Consider the following 17,337-nt stretch of genomic DNA (forward strand, 5'->3'; position numbering starts at 1 on the left):
GAGTCCCTAGACTATCATTCCTGGGCCCTGGGGAACTCATGAAATCCCACTGAGGCCTGAACATGCCCCTGCCCCAAATCCCTACATGGAAACTGTCACCAATGCAGCAGGACGTGGACCTTTAGAAAGTGATTAAGAGTGGAATCCGTGACCTCACTGAGGGAGAAGGTGCCCTTCACCACTTCTGCCATCTAGGGATACAGAGAAAGCACCATACAATAGACAGGGCCCTCACAAGATAGCAAATTTGCTGATACCTTGACCTGGGTACCAATTCTCCACAGCAAGGAGAAATTATCTATTATTGATAAGTCATATGGTCTTATTTTTTTTTTTACAGAAGCCCAAAAGGACCAAGATATAGAACTTCCAAGAGGAACTAGAAGTTCCAAGAGGAATGGTGGAGCAGATTACCAGCTCAGCACAACAGATGAAGGTACTTGCCATGCAAACCTGACACCCTTTGTTCGAGCCTCAGAACCCATGTAAAAATGGAAGAAGAGAATCAACTCCATGAAGTTGTCCTCTGACCCCCACATGTGTGCCAGGGTGCCTGTATGCACACACACACACACACACACACACACACTATAACAACTATAATAATAGTAGAATTAATTTTAAAGATGAAAGCAAACAAGAATAGCCAAGCATGGGACCCAGGGCAGCTGTCCAAAGTTGCTTTCCTCAAAGGCAGGTTATTAGCAAAGGTGGTGAGTGAGGCATTTGTGAAGAGAGTCTGAGACTTACGAAGTGGACCAGCAACAGAGAACCACGGAGAGTAGGATCTCGTGATGGGGCAGGATAATGCTTCATGATAGAGAACAGGGATGCTAAAGCTACTGAGTGCTCAGTGATTTGCCTGGAGAGGGAGCTAGAGAACAGAGACTTGGAACCAAGTGGGGTTACATGTCTTCTAGAAAAGGTACATTTCTACCCTATCCATACACTTCAGCCTTCTGAGTTCTGGGGCAGAAATGGAAGAATGGAGAACTCAAGAACAATGGCAATGGGTTTTTGATCCTACTGCACGTACTGGCTTTGTGGGAGCCCAGGCAGTTTGGATGCTCACCTTACTAGACCTGGATGGAGGTGGGTGGTCCTTGGACTTCCCACAGGGCAGGGAACCCGGACTACTCTTAGGGATGATGAGGGAGGGGGACTTGATGGGGGAGGGGGAGGGAAATGGGAGGTGGTGGCGGGGAGAAGGCAGAAATCTTTAATAAATAAATAAACAATAAAAAAATTGTAGATCTCATGGTCATTTTTAGTGGCATTTGCTGAAAGAATATTATGAAACAAAAAATAAAACAAAATTCCTCATTCCTCACCTAGGCATGCCAGGATACACTCTACGCAACAGCGGTCCTGAATGTGTCCACTAATATGTTTGTGCTGACATGATTTGTGAACAGCCCCTGCTCCACGAGATCTAGTCCCTGTGAGTCAAACCACCTGCTCACAGCAAACAAAGCAGGCCTTGTCCATGTCACACACACAACTTGGCTAGACTTGACCTTGTGGACAGAAGGGAGGGCTAGCAGGGCCTCAGCAACTCATCAGCATGTCTGGGTTGGCGTCTGGCCTCCGTTCTCACTTCCCTTTCAGTCTGAGAGGTTCCCAGGCTGGCACACTACATGCACATTGCATAAAATCTCCTCCTACAGTAACAGCTCAGGACCAGGGCTCACAGAATTGGCAAGGCAGTGCCACGCAACAGAAAGGCGTTACAAAAGGGGAGGCATGAGCCCCAGGTCCCCATTCTGATGTGAAACAATCTTGTCATTTTGAATAATCCCACTGAGGAGACCGTTAAGAGGGACCCGAGTCAAAGAGTAGATGCCAGGTACTCCTAGTCCCCGTGATGGCAAAACATCATTCTTCTAAACACAAAAGCCTCCAGTTAGAAAGCCCAGGCTAAACCAATGCTGCCAGACAACTTCTAACAGAGTCGATGACATTAGATTGATTTAAAGAAGAATAACAATGAATCTGTGCAGCTGGACACAGAGGCATGTATCTGTATACCCAGCATTCAGGAGACCGTGCAGGAGGATCTGAAGTTCGAAGACACTCTAGACTATATAGAGATCTTGTCTCAAAAAAAAAAAAAAAAAAAAAATTAAAGGTCACAAAGGTAAGATCCTGGGGCTATTATTCCACTTGATCTAAGGTGTGTGTGTAGGGGGGGTCTCTTATAGTTTATATTAAGGACCCAGTGAGTCTTGGGGGGCAGAAAGATGACTCAGTGGGGGAAAGTGCTTACAATGCAAGGCTGAGTTCAATCCCCATGACCAACACCTGACATAGAGATGGTGGTGAGACTCCACTGTACTCTGTGGAGCTGTTCCTTCTCCACATACACACATGCACGGCCCCTCCACACTCATACACACCTTGGCGCACACACTCACATAGACATCATAAACACACACAATAATAATAAAATGGAAAATACAAAGAACTCTTGAATTCACTCAGAAAGAGAGTCCTTCCTTTCACCTCTCACTATACTTTGCCCAAAAGAGAAAGCAGGACCCATTTTTCAGATTGGAAAACAAAGGCTAATCAAGAAGTGATGGAGGGTGAGTCTAGATGCCATCTCCCAACCAGGAATCCAACATCCTATCTAGCCCGAGATAAGTGTTGCCAGAGTAACTGAATGCCCATGAGAGAAAGTGAAGGGGCACAACAAAAGCTCGGCAGAGGGGAAAAGTGACTGGCCCCTGCCAGGAGGGCAGAAATGGGCATGCAGCTGGAAGGTGCTAAATCCCAATCATCCATTGGAAATGCTCTACTCCAACCCGCCCCGCCCACTCACACAGCCCTGGGAGCAGCATGGGGCCCTCCCCCAGAACGTGCCCTTACCACAGTGGCTCTCGTCACTGTTGTCCCCACAATCATCTTCAAGGTCGCACTTATAGGAGAGCGGAATACAGGTTCCCGACTCCTGGCACCGGAACTGAGTGTCTACATCACAGACCGTGGTCGCTACAGAGGGAAAGAGAGGATACATTATATCAGTCCATCCCATTCCCTACAAACCTCCCAGCAGCAGAGCAGTTAAAACTAGACGGAGGCAGGCTTCAGTTAATAACAAGAACTAAACCCAGGCCTAATGCAGAAACAAATAGGAGGGAGCCTGAAATTCACACAGCAAGTTAGGTAAAGGCATGCGGGTGTCTCCAGGGACGGAGACAGGGCCTACAACGTAGACACTGCTGGCTGGGTGGGAGAGGAGGGAGGGGCTGGCGTGGCCCCTAAAATCCTCCCAGATTGTGAAGCACTCTTCCCGAGTGAGTGGCATAAACCACGTTGTCTACAGAACTACCACAACAGAAGTTCAGCCCTGTGCCAACAGCTGGCACATCGTACAGGTGAAGGAATGCGTAGCTGGGCTCCTGCAGCAGAAACAAGTATGTTTGCATGCAGTGATGGCTGGGGTTCGAATCCTAGCTCTAACTCTTCCTCAGGCAAGTAATTATAACCTCCCTCAGCTGCCATGTTTTTCTGTAGCAAAGTGAAGGTCAGGTCAACTGCACCAAGCACTGGTACCTGGCGGTAGTACTGTGGAGACAGGGTTCCAGCCACACCCTGTCAAGCAGACTTTAGAGACAATGGACTCCTGATAGTTGTCTCTTTTCTCCCTCAACATGCCTCCTGCCCTAGGGGTGGGTAGGGAAACGGATAACTTCCTTTCCTAAACAGAAATGTCCTAGCTGATCCAAAACCCCAAGGCCCAGGGGAAAGCCCTCGGGAGACAAGCAGGGAAGGACTGCTGCTCTCCTGCCGAGCTGCAGAGGAGCTGCCCCAAAGAGCAGGACAGAATCCCGCAGCAGAGGGTGGAGGCGCGCGGTAAAATGAAACTCCAAACGGCGTCATTGCTGTTAGACGTCCCAGCAGCTCTTATTTGAGGTTCCATTTCTTCCCTGTAATTGAGCTCGTGGTAGGAGGCAGGGGATGAATACGAAATGACAAGACTGTAGGGGATTCACGTCAAAACCTGAGTGTCTGACATCCACCCAGCTGGAGGAGTCTGTTTAACGGGGAGGAAAATGACTGACAATATCCCTCCTGAGTCGCCTGCAAACCCCCTCGTATTTTCTCCAGCAGCTGACAGGGTGTCTCTGTAGTCACCCCCATGCCACAGCACCCTGCCTTGTTCTGCAACCTGGCCTGCGGACAGGGCTTGGCTCGCCATCTGGAGAGGCATGTCACTCCTCACTAAGGAGAGGCTGTGAGGGACAGATCCAGCCCCTCTGTCTGATTCCCAGGAGAGGGGTTTTACACTCCTTATCACCTCATCCCATCCTATGTGACATGTGGGGACCTAAGCCAAGTGGGTTCACACATGTGAGAGAGAGGAGAGCAGAAAGCTTGTGTAGGGACAAGATGGGGCGGGGGAGCGACTGTCAACCTCAGCTGACAGTCACACCAAATCAGGAGGAGGGCAGACATCCCCATATTTCACCCACTTCAAGGGTTCAAATGTGGAGAAAGCTGTCACGGGGCTAGGACTGTGGGAGGACAGTGCTGAGGCCCGCAGTCCCCTGTGCAAACACAGAAGCTCCTGTCCACCTATAGAGCTATTAGGAGACTCTGAACCTGGGGCACAGGGACGGCCTGCTGCCTCATGTCCTACACATGTGGAAACTAGCCTGAATCTCTTTACTTCTGCTATGCCTACTGTCTATGTGAAGGCACATGGGGCCCCAGCATGTGCTCCACAGAAGGCCAGGGCCTACAGTCTTCTCCCATTAACCTGTTCTTACAGTTCTTATGGGGAGAGAGCCTCTGGGTAGCCAGGGGTAATGGATTTGAAAGACAGGCCTGGCTGGGTCTCTGGTTTCCCTGATTACAGTTTCTCTCTCATCCAGTTCATCCCACCCACTATTTATCCTTCCAAAAGGTAACTTCTTATCACATCACATGGGTGGCTCCCATTTGCCATTCCAAGAACACCAAGAAAACTGTTAATCACAGTTATGTCCTGCATGCTACCTCCCCTATTATCCATGAGACTGGGGAGCATGTGGCTCCCTTGCCCACCACTTTCCTCCCTCCACCTCTGCTCAGTGTTCCCCATGCTCCTCACAACCCTCATTCATGCCTAATGGAGTTGATATGGGTGTCTTTCCTAGATGGTTCATTCCTGTCCATCACAGCACCCTGCTGTGGGATAATGCTCTTGTACACTGCAAAGATTCTGATTGGCCAGTAGCCGAGTAGGAAGTATAGGTGGGGTGAGGGGGAAGAGGAAAGGCAGAGAAAGATGAGAATGCCTTACTGAGAAAAGGTACCAAGCCACGTGGCTAAACATAGACAAGAATTATGGATTAATTTAAGTTGTAAGAGCTAGTTAATAATAAGCCTGAGCTAATAGGCCCAAACAGTTTATAATAAATATAAATATCTGCAGGACCAGGCAGGACAGACACTTCTGTCTACAGCATCCACTCTATTGCACCCTCCAGTAACTTCTCAAGACACAAAATTCCCTACCTACATCCAGCCCAGCAAAAAAGCCTGAGACAGGGCTGTTAAATAAATATCTGTGAGTATATGTCTTTATAAAAAGACAACAAAGCTATTAAAACTAAGCTAGGAAAGGAGAGCTAAGGTCAAGCAAACGTCTGCCTCTAGACCATATGAAATGGAGCTGGACCATAGAAGTCAGGCAAAACAAAGGTCACTTTTACGTGATATATCTTCCAACATTTCCCCACATTCTGGGCCCACTGGCAGTAAGATTAGTTATAACCATCTCCCTTCAGCCTGGCATGCAGCCTGCATTAGCTGAAACAGCATAAGAGGACCTGTTACCTGGCTTTGCATGTCTGAGTATTAAATTTACAAATCAAATAATTCACCTGTCATCCACTCCAGAGTTACCAGCTGTGTGACAATGCACACACCAAGATCATGACCCACACTGTCAAGTCAGCTTAGTTTCAGCCTTGAAGACTTACATGTAAATAGTCATGCGACTTAAATTTACATATGTAATATAAGATAATACAATACATCTAACATATATTTACAGCTGTTTTTTTCTGCTGCCTAAATCCCATCCATTTAGAGATATACCACAACAAAAGTGGCCAGGCAGTATCCTAAACCACAGGACACAACCCAGAAGGACCAGTCAGCCTCCTGAGCAAGGGTTCGTGTTTAATATCCTGGAAATTCTCCCGCGCCTGGAGACTCACGACAATTTCTCTCGTCACTCATATCTCCACAGTCATTGTCGAAATCACACCACCAAATGCTGTTGATACAGTTGCCGTTGCTGCAGCGATACTGGTTGCGAAGACAGGTGTTCTCTAAACAAGTGGGGCGGGGTGGGGTTGAAACCGGCGTTATTCTCAGCACTGGACCACAACACTTTCCCTTTTCAGTTTCCATTTCTCTTCCCCCTACACCACTCAGCTATGGAGTGGGGAGGGAAGGCCAAGAGAGCACACGTGCATAGGAGGCAGGAAATACCCCACCCCACCCCCACCCCCAGAGTCTCTTTCTTTTTCTTTAAATTAAAACTGAAGATGAGGCAGACGGCAAGTATTTAGAGGTGATTACTATGAAGAAAAGGAAAATACTGACACCAGATGGGTCTACTGGGGAACAGATCTTGCCATCAGGAAAAGTAAAATATAAATTACACAAATGAGCCTTCAAGTGGCTGTGTCTACAGAGTACCAGACATAACCAGGCGATGCATCCACAGATCTAATATACACCTAGCTGGTTCTCTGTACGCACAGTTTCCATGTTCAAGACTCAGCCAATAGAACATCAGAAGTATTTGGGGGGGAAACTGTATCTGTACTGAACATGACAAACTTTCACCTCCGTGGTATGATTTCCAGTTCAACACCTATCTGCATAGTATGTACACTGCAGCAGGTCTTCCTAGCAACCTAGAGATAGCTGCACGTGTACAACAAATTGGACACAGGTTACAAGCAAATACTTCACTGTTTTATATAAAGGACTTGAGAATCCATGGAATTTAGTATCCACAGAAGTCATAGATCCTGGGTTAGGAAAGACTGATTCTGTGTAGCTATATGGCTATACATACATTAATTTAATAACTGAGCAGCTTATTAAGAATTCAATATGACATTCTTTTCTTTCTTTCTTTTCCTTCCCCCCCCCCATGGCTTCTTCAAAGCAAGGACTTATATAGGACATAAAAGCATTGTTGAACACACTGGGCCAAGGACACCGCTGGCCTGTGGTGACTGGAGAAACCCTTTTGCCCTCTTCTTATAATTCACTGTTGACTTTCTTTCCAGATAGCTTTAAGATGCCATTCAGAACATGAAAGGAAGCCTCCTGCTTCTGAGGAAGGAGGAGAGTCATCTCCTCTCCACTTGTATTTTCTAAGGAAGCAGGATGATAAGGCTCCCATTGTATACTCGCCTGCCCTGGCCTCAGAGAAGTGTGGCTAGAATTACAGAGCAAATAGGACCCGAAGAATAAGGAAACACAGGAATTCAGCCATCAATTCAAGTACTTTGTGCCAAGATCACCTTGCCTGGGCTCTCCCTGATAAGAATATGAGTTTAGGGACTGAGGCGTTGGCAACCAGCAACAAGACGGGCGTGGGAAGGGGGTGTCAGATTCTCATAGGAAAAGATTTTAAAACCATGTATCCAAACTCAAATTGGCTAAAGACAAGGCTTCTCCTCATTTAATCGCTCACAGTTTGAAAGTCGAGACTTTTAGAGCCCGGCCAACACTGATCTGAAAGTCTGAGCGATTCCCAGCTCTGTGACGGCAGACAGAGTGGTCTGCTCTGACAGAGTTTAGCCAGTTGTGTTTGGAAGGCAAGCTGTTTCAGGGTTTTAAAGGCACATGTTGGAGAACCTGTGTGAGAGGGGTGGGTGAGGAGAGGAATGAACAGAAACAAAAGGAAGTTGGGCCTGAAGAAAGCTTGGGTCATTTGTCATTAAACCAAAGGGCACAGCTATGCCCTTTATATAAATAACCTAGGATTCTTGTGAATGGGACTGAAGAGTCAGAGACCTTAGAGCCCAAACCAGAACCTCTCAGGACCCAATGGGTATCATTTCTACTACGTGGGACATTTTCTAATAGCCTGAGATCAGGAGGGAAGGGGGAGAAGGGTGGGAAGGAATGGGGCCACACCTTCTTTGACACACGTGTTGTTCTTCTTCTGGTAGCCCTGAGGGCAGTCACACATCAGGTCCCCAGAGGGGAGGACACTGCTGGTCACACCTTCTGGACACCTGCAGCTTCTGCTGTTGTTGGCCTTAGGGAGACACAGCAGACTGCAGGGCTGAGGTACACAGGCATTGCTTCCTGGAGAGAAAAGACAAAAACAGGAGTTGGGTTAACACACATGTTGGGGAGCCAAAGAACATGAGCCACTGAAGGTCGTCTTACAGGATGAGGAAGTGAGGAGCCTAGGAAGTCTCTGGAGCATCAGTCCCATGGATAAACCTCTGTTCAGAGCCCTAAGCAGGAGCCTACTCCTCACAGTGAGAGCTTCTCAATGACTTGCTCCCACAAGTGCTTGTGCCCATGGAGCTGGAAAAGATGGCTCTAAAAGCACTTGTTGCTCCGTTAGAAGACCTGGGTATCATTCCTAGCACCCACGTGGTTCACAGATGGTTCACAGATGATTCACAACCATCTGTGACTCCAGTTCTATGGTACTGATGCCTTCTTCTGACCTCTGTGGGTGCCAGGCTCATGTGTGGTCATACACTTACCTGCAGGTAAACACTCACACATGTACAAAATTTAAAAGATGGCTGGGGCACAAGGGAAGCAGATGCTCCTCCTGGCGGATGGAGCTGAGTTACTGAGGCTTAGACATCAACCAGGAAGTTGGAATGAGGAGAAGGGTTACAGATTGGGACCTAAAGTGGTCCCAGAAGCCTAACCAGTGTGTAAGCTGTAGCTATGGCCGATCTGTAAGTCCAGTCTACAGAGTCAGGATATTGAAGGAGACATGGAGACTCTTCTATGTCCTTTTCACAGCCCCAGCAAAAGGAAAGGTGACTTTCATGCCCACCTGCAGTCGCCTGAAGGTTTGGGCAGATCTCCCATCTTTGGGTCCTTACTGCCTCCTTTGTCTTTCAATAACATTTTTAATCTGTTCCAGCTTGAATGGGTTTGTGCAAATGCCCTTCATTGAAATATCTACCTAGGTAATGGTCTCCCCTTCTCAAGTCCTTCGTGCCACAGCCCAGCTAACTGGCTGAATGAGGAACCACACATAAAACTAATTAGCCACTATCATGCATTAAATCTACAGAAGGGCCAAGCCCAGTACTGATCTAACCACTATACTGATCTTTTCCTTGGGTCGGCTTAGTAAAAAGCGTTTGGAGAACATGTCCAAAACCTTACACTGCACTCTTGGTGTCTCACAGATAGACAGCATGGCCAACTTGCTTTTCTGCCCCCCACTTTTCCAGTAGAAGTGGAGGATACCACACCTACTTTGTAACAACTAGCAGGACACAGCTATGGAGAGGTAAAGGCGCCGAAATCGTAAAATCCTTGCACTCTTTTCTTTTGCCTGTAGCTTTTAATCATGAAACTGGGGAAAATAAACATTGAAATTTTTTATAAAACTCAACCTCTGGTTTGGTTGAATCATTTCATTTCATGGACATAACTTCTCACACAGCTCCCAGAAATCCATATGATCTCTTTCCATGCACCCAAGACATAAGCTAAGTTGGGACTCTGCCAACAGGCTGGGAAACAAATTTCATAGATATTTTAGTTTCTTTTCCTGTTACTGATAAAAAGCAACTTAAAGGAGACAGGGTTTACTCTGGCTTACAGTCACAGGCTACAGTTTATCATGGAAGAGAAGTCATGGAAGGGAGAGCTGCAGGGAGCTGAACCCTTCGCGCTCAAGGCCAAAAAGCAGAGACGATGGCGCAATGTTGATGCTCCCCTCCCTTTGTTTATCTATACAGCCAGGATCCCAGCCAGGGTGTGGTGAAACCCACAGTGTGCAGAGCTTCCCAGCTCGACCAATGTGATGGAGATAATTTCCAACAGATACTCCGAGAGGCCCATCTCGACTGTGATTCTAGATTCTATCAGGCTGACAATTAGCAGTAACCGCCACTATAGATGATCATTAGTATTGGCAAGGGCCTTGGGGTGTTGGCAACTCAACAACTTTAAGTGGCATCACAAATAAAATGGAAAAATGATTTAACAACGATGTCATCTTGATGCTAAGAAAAAGAGAGGATGAGGCACTATACATACAAACACACACACATATAAGTATATATGTGTACACACATGTGCGTGTACATAGAGAGAGTAATGTATCATTCACATGATATAACATTCAAAGACTCCAGCAAATGACTCAGTTCCCCATAACAGCCTCATTACCAGAGGAGAACTGTCAGCTGACCAGATCAGAAGCCCTAGACACCGTCTTTCTCTGACTCACTATAGGAGTTGACACAGGGCCACTACTAATGACAAACAACTCAAACCAGGTATGATGAGATGGGTTGTTTATGTCCGAAGCAAAGGCTGGCTGACAGAATAAGCCCCTTAAACATGCTCAGTTATAGGATGACATCTTCACATAAACTGCACCCATAAAATGACATAACAGGCATGTTCACATGCAGAATGAGTAACTGTCCATGCTAAAGAAGCCAAAGTGTGGGTCCTACTTAAAGATGCCGATCCAGGGGTGGCACACGCCTCTAATCCCAGCACTCGGGAGGCAGAGGCAGATGGATCTCTGTGAGTTTGAAGCCAACCTGATCTATAAGAGCTAGTTCCAGGACAGGAACCAAAGCTATGAAGAAACCCTGTCTCAAAAATCAAAAAAAAAAAAAAAAAAGAAAAAAGAAAAAAAAGAAAAGAAAAAGAAAGAAAAAAGATTCTGATCCAGGCAAAGACGGATGGCACTGCAATATGAGAGGTCATACAGGACTAGACCAAGCAAGCCGCCAGGTCTGAGGACAGGAATTGGGCAGGGCAGAGCATCCCAGCTGGCACCAAGCTACAAAACAGAAGATAGGAGTGCTTCATGAGAGAGCCCCAATGGAGACGGAGGGAGAACCCATCACAGACCTGTCACACAGGATACCAGCAATGTGCAGTACGATGGCCATCAGGACAAGGAAAGAAGAGACAAATGCCCCTTAGCAGACCTAGCCCGCAATGTCTTCATGAGGCATACTCAGGACATTTTCAGATTCTCTCTTTGGAAAATTCCTCTAGAATCAATGTAAGAGCCAAAAGCTGACAGCATCTCACTTAAGTATCTAAATATTTGGGAATTACCAAATTCATGTCGCCTCAAGAAACAGATACCCACTCCGACTGCAGATGCTTGGAAGCTGTGTTTACAGTAGGCTCTCAAGAGGAATTGGAAGAACTCTGAAACGCAGACTTCTCATGGCAGCATCAACCAAAGAGGCCCATAATCTTGCAAAATGACCCCTTTAAAGGACAAAAGAGAAACTTCCTACAGAACCAGCAGTAGTAGCTCTCCCTAAAACCAGTCAGAGAGCAAAACCAGAAACACCCTCACTAGCCACCAAGTATCTCAAACCCACGCAAACCCAACTTTGATTGCAGGTCGGCAGCCACCAAACTGCAGATTTCTAAACAAAAAGTCACATTCCCAGGGCTCTGCTGCCCCAGCCACCGCTGGCAGAGGGCGCGAAGTTTGATGGCTTCGCGGACGTTGACGTCTCAGACTTGGCTCGAGTTTCACACAGGCCGCAAAGACAATGGGAGTATGTGAAGACGTGTGGATGTGGGAACGGTCAATGACAGTCACTCAGACCTGTGGAGCACCTTAGTACGGTGCGAGGGACAGAGCTGTCCCCTAAAAATGCACCTACCATTATCTTATGCTTTGCAAATAGAAAACCCTACATGTGTTAGGAAAGAATAACAAAAATACTGAAGGTGGATGGCCGGGCACTGCATCCTGCATTGGGATACCCTCTCAGGGAGCTACCGAAGGAGGGAGGTTAAAGTGAACAAGCTTAGGGCCGAGGGGCCTGCACGGTACCAGTAGCCAGAGTCAGCACTGAAGCATTTACTCAAACTGTCCAGGAGGCTGGGCACTTGCTGGAAAATTCCTACTCATTATAAAGGAAGGATACAAGAAAACCCCAAATGGGGAGCAAAGAGACACATTAAGCGCAACCAGGCCAAAGTGACAGTCACCCCTGATCTTGCATCTCTGTCTGTGTCCTTCCCACCAGCACCTCTCTCTCTCAAACCACACCTTCCTCAGGTCTAGACACCCCCTCCCCCCCGCCCCAGAATTATTCTTCTCCAGCTAGTATAAGTGACAGTCACTCAGTCACTCTTTAGGACATGAAAAGGAAATGATGACTATGCTGAGACCCTGTCCAGCACACAGACTACAGGGGTTTGGACTCCGACTGTGACCGCTCCCCAGCTGTGTGTAGGCTGGGTGTGACTGCTTCTCAGCTGAGACCCTGCCCAGCGCACAGACTACAAGGGTTCGGGCTGACTGCTCCCCAGCTGTGTGTAGGCTGGGTGTGACTGCCTCTCAGCTGTGCTTGGGTTGCTGGGCTAAGAAGCAGCCAAGATGAGATGTGGAGAGCCCGAGACAATCAGATCTACTGGAACAGTCTATAGAAACTGCTGGGCACACACCCAGCAGGCTAGGAGCATTAATAAAAACAGATTTATGTTGGACTAGGTGGCTTCTTCGAGAACAGCCAGTGGCTTGCAAAGTGGAGCAGAGGGGGTGGTGTCCTCCATCACAGGCCTAGAGAGAATGTTACTGAGGTGATAAGCAGGGCCCCATCATCTCATGTGACTTCGTGGATCGGGTGTCTCTCAGGGTTAGCTGGAGTGGCATAATCCTGTTCAAAAAACCAAAAATCTAAAACCACACAAAACCATAAAAACAGGTGCCTCCTCTAAAAAAAAAAAAAGAAAAGAAAAGAAAGAAAAAGTGGCTTCTCCATTTAGTGGCAGCCACTAACACTGGTGAGAACTTTGGGAAGACTAATTAATATCTATGATTTCTTTCTTGGTTCTACAAATTGAAGATCATGATACCCCCCCCCCAAACACACACACACATGTCGTGAAGCCACACAAACACTATTGATTTATATTTGGAGAGCTTTCTCATGCAATCTTCTTTAGTTCCCAGGGGATAACAGTGGTTATCTATAGCTGTATTATTTTCCCTGTCAATTTTCTCTTCATGTGGTGAGCCAATAAGCACAAAAGAGTATCTATCAACCATATAGTTCAAGATAGGGAACCCAGTAGTATGTCAACAGAGGCAAGCCAGCAGACCCAGGAAGCTACTTAATCCTGTGGAGATAAGGAAGGCTTGCTTAAAGGGACTATTTTTCCTGGCAAAGCCTCAACTTTCTCCTGGAAAGTCAGGAGTCTCCTCAAGATAAGCAAGCAGGCATTCAAGGAAGAAAGAAAGCTACCACAATCCCAACCATGGCCTGTGGGAGCAGCAGGGCAAACCTTGATGGGAGGTTTTAGAACCCTGAGTCAACAGTTCTACAAGAAGCAGCACAGCCAGGAGTGTGTGGTGCACACCTGTAAACTCAGAGCTCAGTGAGCTGAAGCAGAAGGATTGAGAGTTCCAGGAAAACCTAGGCAACATAACTCTGTCTCAAAAAGAAAACAGAAAGAATGTAATTCCAGCACTTGGGAGGCTGAGGCAGGAGGATGGCTAGCCTGAGTTCCACAGTGAGTTTCAAGCTAGTCTGAGCTACCATGTGGGGATTTGCATCTAAATAAAAATAAGTAACATGAAAACGAAAGCTCTTCCCCTCTCCGGTCATCCCTTCTTTCAACAGATAAGAAGTGAGCACCTACTAATCGCTATGCACTGGTGAAGCATTAAGAAGAGAAGGTCGGACTTCATTCCCTGCGGTTTAGATGTTCAAGGTGGGATTGTGAATGAAAACAGCACAGCCATACAAATTGTGGCCACAGGGGTAGGTTTGCTCAATGGGCAGTCAAGCATCTGAGCGCCCAGCACGCACCCCTCCTTGTGAAAGTTCCAAACAGGGATTAAGCGCATGCTGGGCCTCTCACAGGGACCACCAGAAGCCCATACCACACATCCGCGAGGAGCCAAGGGCAGGAAAAGGGTGTAATCACCCACCAAGGCCCAGCACTCCAGGCAGGCAGAGCATGCTATCTTCCAGCTGTTTGTGTATCATTAGAAAAGAAATTAAGATGTCATTAGGAAGAAATTAAATAATGTGCATGTCGTCGTGACAACAGAGAGGCAAACTGCCAGATCTGCATGGAGCCGAGATGGCCCCCATGCAGCCCCTTTCTGGAGACCAAGTCTGGGGAGACAGAAGAGGGGGCTGTCTCACCAGCGTTCTTTCCTTTGTAGAAAATCTTCATGTCCATCAGGCCTGTGAGCTGGTTTGCTAGAATCTCCATTCGGGCTCCACTGTGTTTCGAAGCTCTGAAGATGCTCAGCTGTGACCAGTCATCCCAGTAGATTTCGTTCTAAAGAGAAAACCTTTGCCTGTTAGTCTCGTTCAGTGGCCCTTCTTTCAGGACACTTCACGAGGACAAGGGTCACTCCATGCCAGCACTATGTGAGCACAACAGATAACGACTAAATAACAGGCCTGGCCAAACTTTCACTTAAGCCCAACTGCCAGCGCCTTTACTGAAACCTCACCAGCTACCCACCGGGGAAAAATGGCCGAGAAGAGACTACCTAGTGTGCATTTAGTCAGATGCCAGTGAAGTACCTCAATCTTGGAACCCCAGCTTTCAGCCTGTTGAAATGTGAGCAATGGTAGAAGCCTAGCACTTGTCCACGAAGGCTGGAGACAAGCAAGTGCAAATTTGGAAGACAGTCAATTTCCAAGACATTAAACAAACTCTTTGCCAAGGCCCAACAGACCTCAGATCTGCACCTCATCACATTCTTCCCCTGCTCTGGCAGATGGTACATGGGCACATGGCAGAAGAAGGATTCACCTTGAAGACAGCAATGGCATAAGGGTGTGGGAGATTGTCCAGGATGACTGAACGCTGCTGGCCACTGAAAGTGATGCGCTCAATGCAGTCCAGATACGCATCTGTCCAGTAGATCCACTGGCTGTCCACAGCGATGCCGTTGGGCCACTTCACATCCTCCGACACAAGACGATAGGCAGCAGAGCCGTCCATGTTGCTCCGGTAAATCCCAGGTTTCAGGTCTCCCCAGTCAGTCCAGAACATCACGCTGGTCAACAGAGGGAGCACACAGTTTCATCAGAAGGAGGCAGGAGAGCCTCGATTCTATTTCCGAGAGGTAGTGGAATAATCATTAGAACAACCAACCTCAGAACAATCAGTATTACTATTACATGTCATTACAATATTTGAGATTCATTCAGAAATTTAAAATAGCTGAACTTGACTGAAAAATTCACCTACTGGAGTCCACCTGTAATTATATTATCTCAACACTATTCAAAGAAATGTACATATATGTATATTAATCTGGATGCTAATTGGTAGAGGAAGTGTTATGTAAAATTATACAACAGACTATTGAAATGCCCCCCCCAAATGCTATATACAAAGTACTTTGAAGCCTACACAATAGTATGTGCTATTTAGTTTTTGTTGACAATACAAACTAGAATCATCTCAGAAGAAGCAACCTTGATCGAGAAACTGCCTCCATCAGACTGGCCTAGGGGCATGTCTGTGGGGATTACCTTGATAGATGGTCAATCCAGACCACTGTGGGTTGATAGATGGTCAATCCAGACCACTGTAGGCAGTGCCAGCCATGGGCAGGTGGTCTGAGTTATGTAAGAAAGCAGACAGAGAAAGCCACAGAGGGCAAACCAGAAAGTGTGGTCTCTGTTTCAGTTCCTGCTTTGGCTTCCATCAGTGATGGACTATAACCTATAAGTAAAATAAACTCCTTCCTCCCTCCCACCAAGTTAGTTTTGATCCATGTTTTTAACCCCAGTGACAGAAAGTAAGCTAAAATACTACCCGTGTTCTGATAAACTGTAGTCATTCAGTCCACATGTCCTTCGGCAGGCAGGAAATCACAAACACCTATGATTCTATCTGATGTGATGTGTCATGTGTGTCACTAAGGGGCGCTAGGTATATTCAAAGATCGTGACTGAACACCAGTAAAAGCTACTCTGAAAAATACAACCAAAAAATTAACAGTGGCTATTATGTATGACTAATGGTGACTATTATGTAACAGTGATGTGATTACTTCCCTGGGATGTGGGAGGATGAAGGGTGAAGAACGAGAGCGGAGCAAACACAAGTTTCCTTTGAAGATCATCTGCTCTCTCTTAATATCTTTATCCAAGTCCATAGATTTCTTTGAGACTTTTCTTTTAAAAATAGTGCAAATACTCCATCCTAAGTACATCAGGAGAAGAAAGTTAACCCAGCATCTCCTTCTTAGCTATGTTTCCTATGACTGCAGAGATAATAAAAGGCAGTCATGCATACCCCAAGTGCATATTAGTTTTAAATAAGAAAACATGCACATTCCGGGAGTTGGGTGTGTGAGAAAGACTGATTGAATTAAAGGTTTGTGAGATGCATGAAACTCAAAAAAAAAAAAAAAAAAGAAAAAAAAAAAAAAAATCCTTGCAATGTATCAGTGGCCTGCCTGGTTTACAAAGACTCTCTTCAATGTTACCTTGCCACTCAGATGCGAGACATCCAGAGACCTTAGGAGAACAGGATGCTTGCTGATCAAATGCACATGGAGTTCCCGGACCACAACTACCAAGCTATGGCTTCAAAAGCCTCAGTCAACCGGTTACCACCACCATGATCATGAGAGGCAGAAATTCTGCCACACATGAGAGTTTGCACTCTCATGAGCATCTGTTGCAGCAGTGAGCACAACGCCGACTCCCCATGGAGGGACAAACTTACCCCTCTTGGGGTACAAGGACTAGAGCCCTGGGCCGGTCAAGCACAGAAGAATTGATGATCGTCAGTCGGAAGTCGCCATCTGGATTAGCTACCTGACAAAACAAACGTGGGGTTGGGGGGAGACGGAGAGGGATCTGAGTCCCTCGCAAAGCCCACCTTGAGAAAGACCTCCACTGGGGTCTGCCTATAGTCACCCCTGCACACCCCCTCTGTGCCCTGCCTATGGACACACCATGTACACCCACTCTGTACCCTGCCTACAGATACACCCTGCACACACCTTTGTACCCTGCATATAGGCATACCATTTATACCCCCTCTGTGCCCTGCCTATGGGCACACCGTGTACATCCTCTCTGTGCCCTGCCTATGGGCACACCCTGCACACCCCTTCTTTACCCTACCTAC

General features: G+C 46.9%; 1 protein-coding gene across 1 annotated transcript in view; it reads right to left on the minus strand.

Annotated features, from left to right (window-relative positions):
* Positions 1-17,337, minus strand: part of Sorl1 (sortilin related receptor 1) — a 161,657-nt gene that overhangs the window by 52,464 nt on the left and 91,856 nt on the right. Inside the window, exons 19-24 of the mRNA XM_057768142.1 lie at positions 16,930-17,021; positions 14,998-15,244; positions 14,376-14,514; positions 8,155-8,328; positions 6,210-6,323; positions 2,869-2,991 (exon numbers count right to left, since the gene is read on the minus strand). Of these exons, the coding sequence (XP_057624125.1) occupies positions 2,869-2,991; positions 6,210-6,323; positions 8,155-8,328; positions 14,376-14,514; positions 14,998-15,244; positions 16,930-17,021 (889 nt within the window). The remainder of the gene's footprint in view (positions 1-2,868; positions 2,992-6,209; positions 6,324-8,154; positions 8,329-14,375; positions 14,515-14,997; positions 15,245-16,929; positions 17,022-17,337) is intronic.

Source organism: Chionomys nivalis, chromosome 4, assembly GCF_950005125.1.
Source record: "Chionomys nivalis chromosome 4, mChiNiv1.1, whole genome shotgun sequence".
Lineage (NCBI taxonomy): Eukaryota > Metazoa > Chordata > Mammalia > Rodentia > Cricetidae > Chionomys > Chionomys nivalis.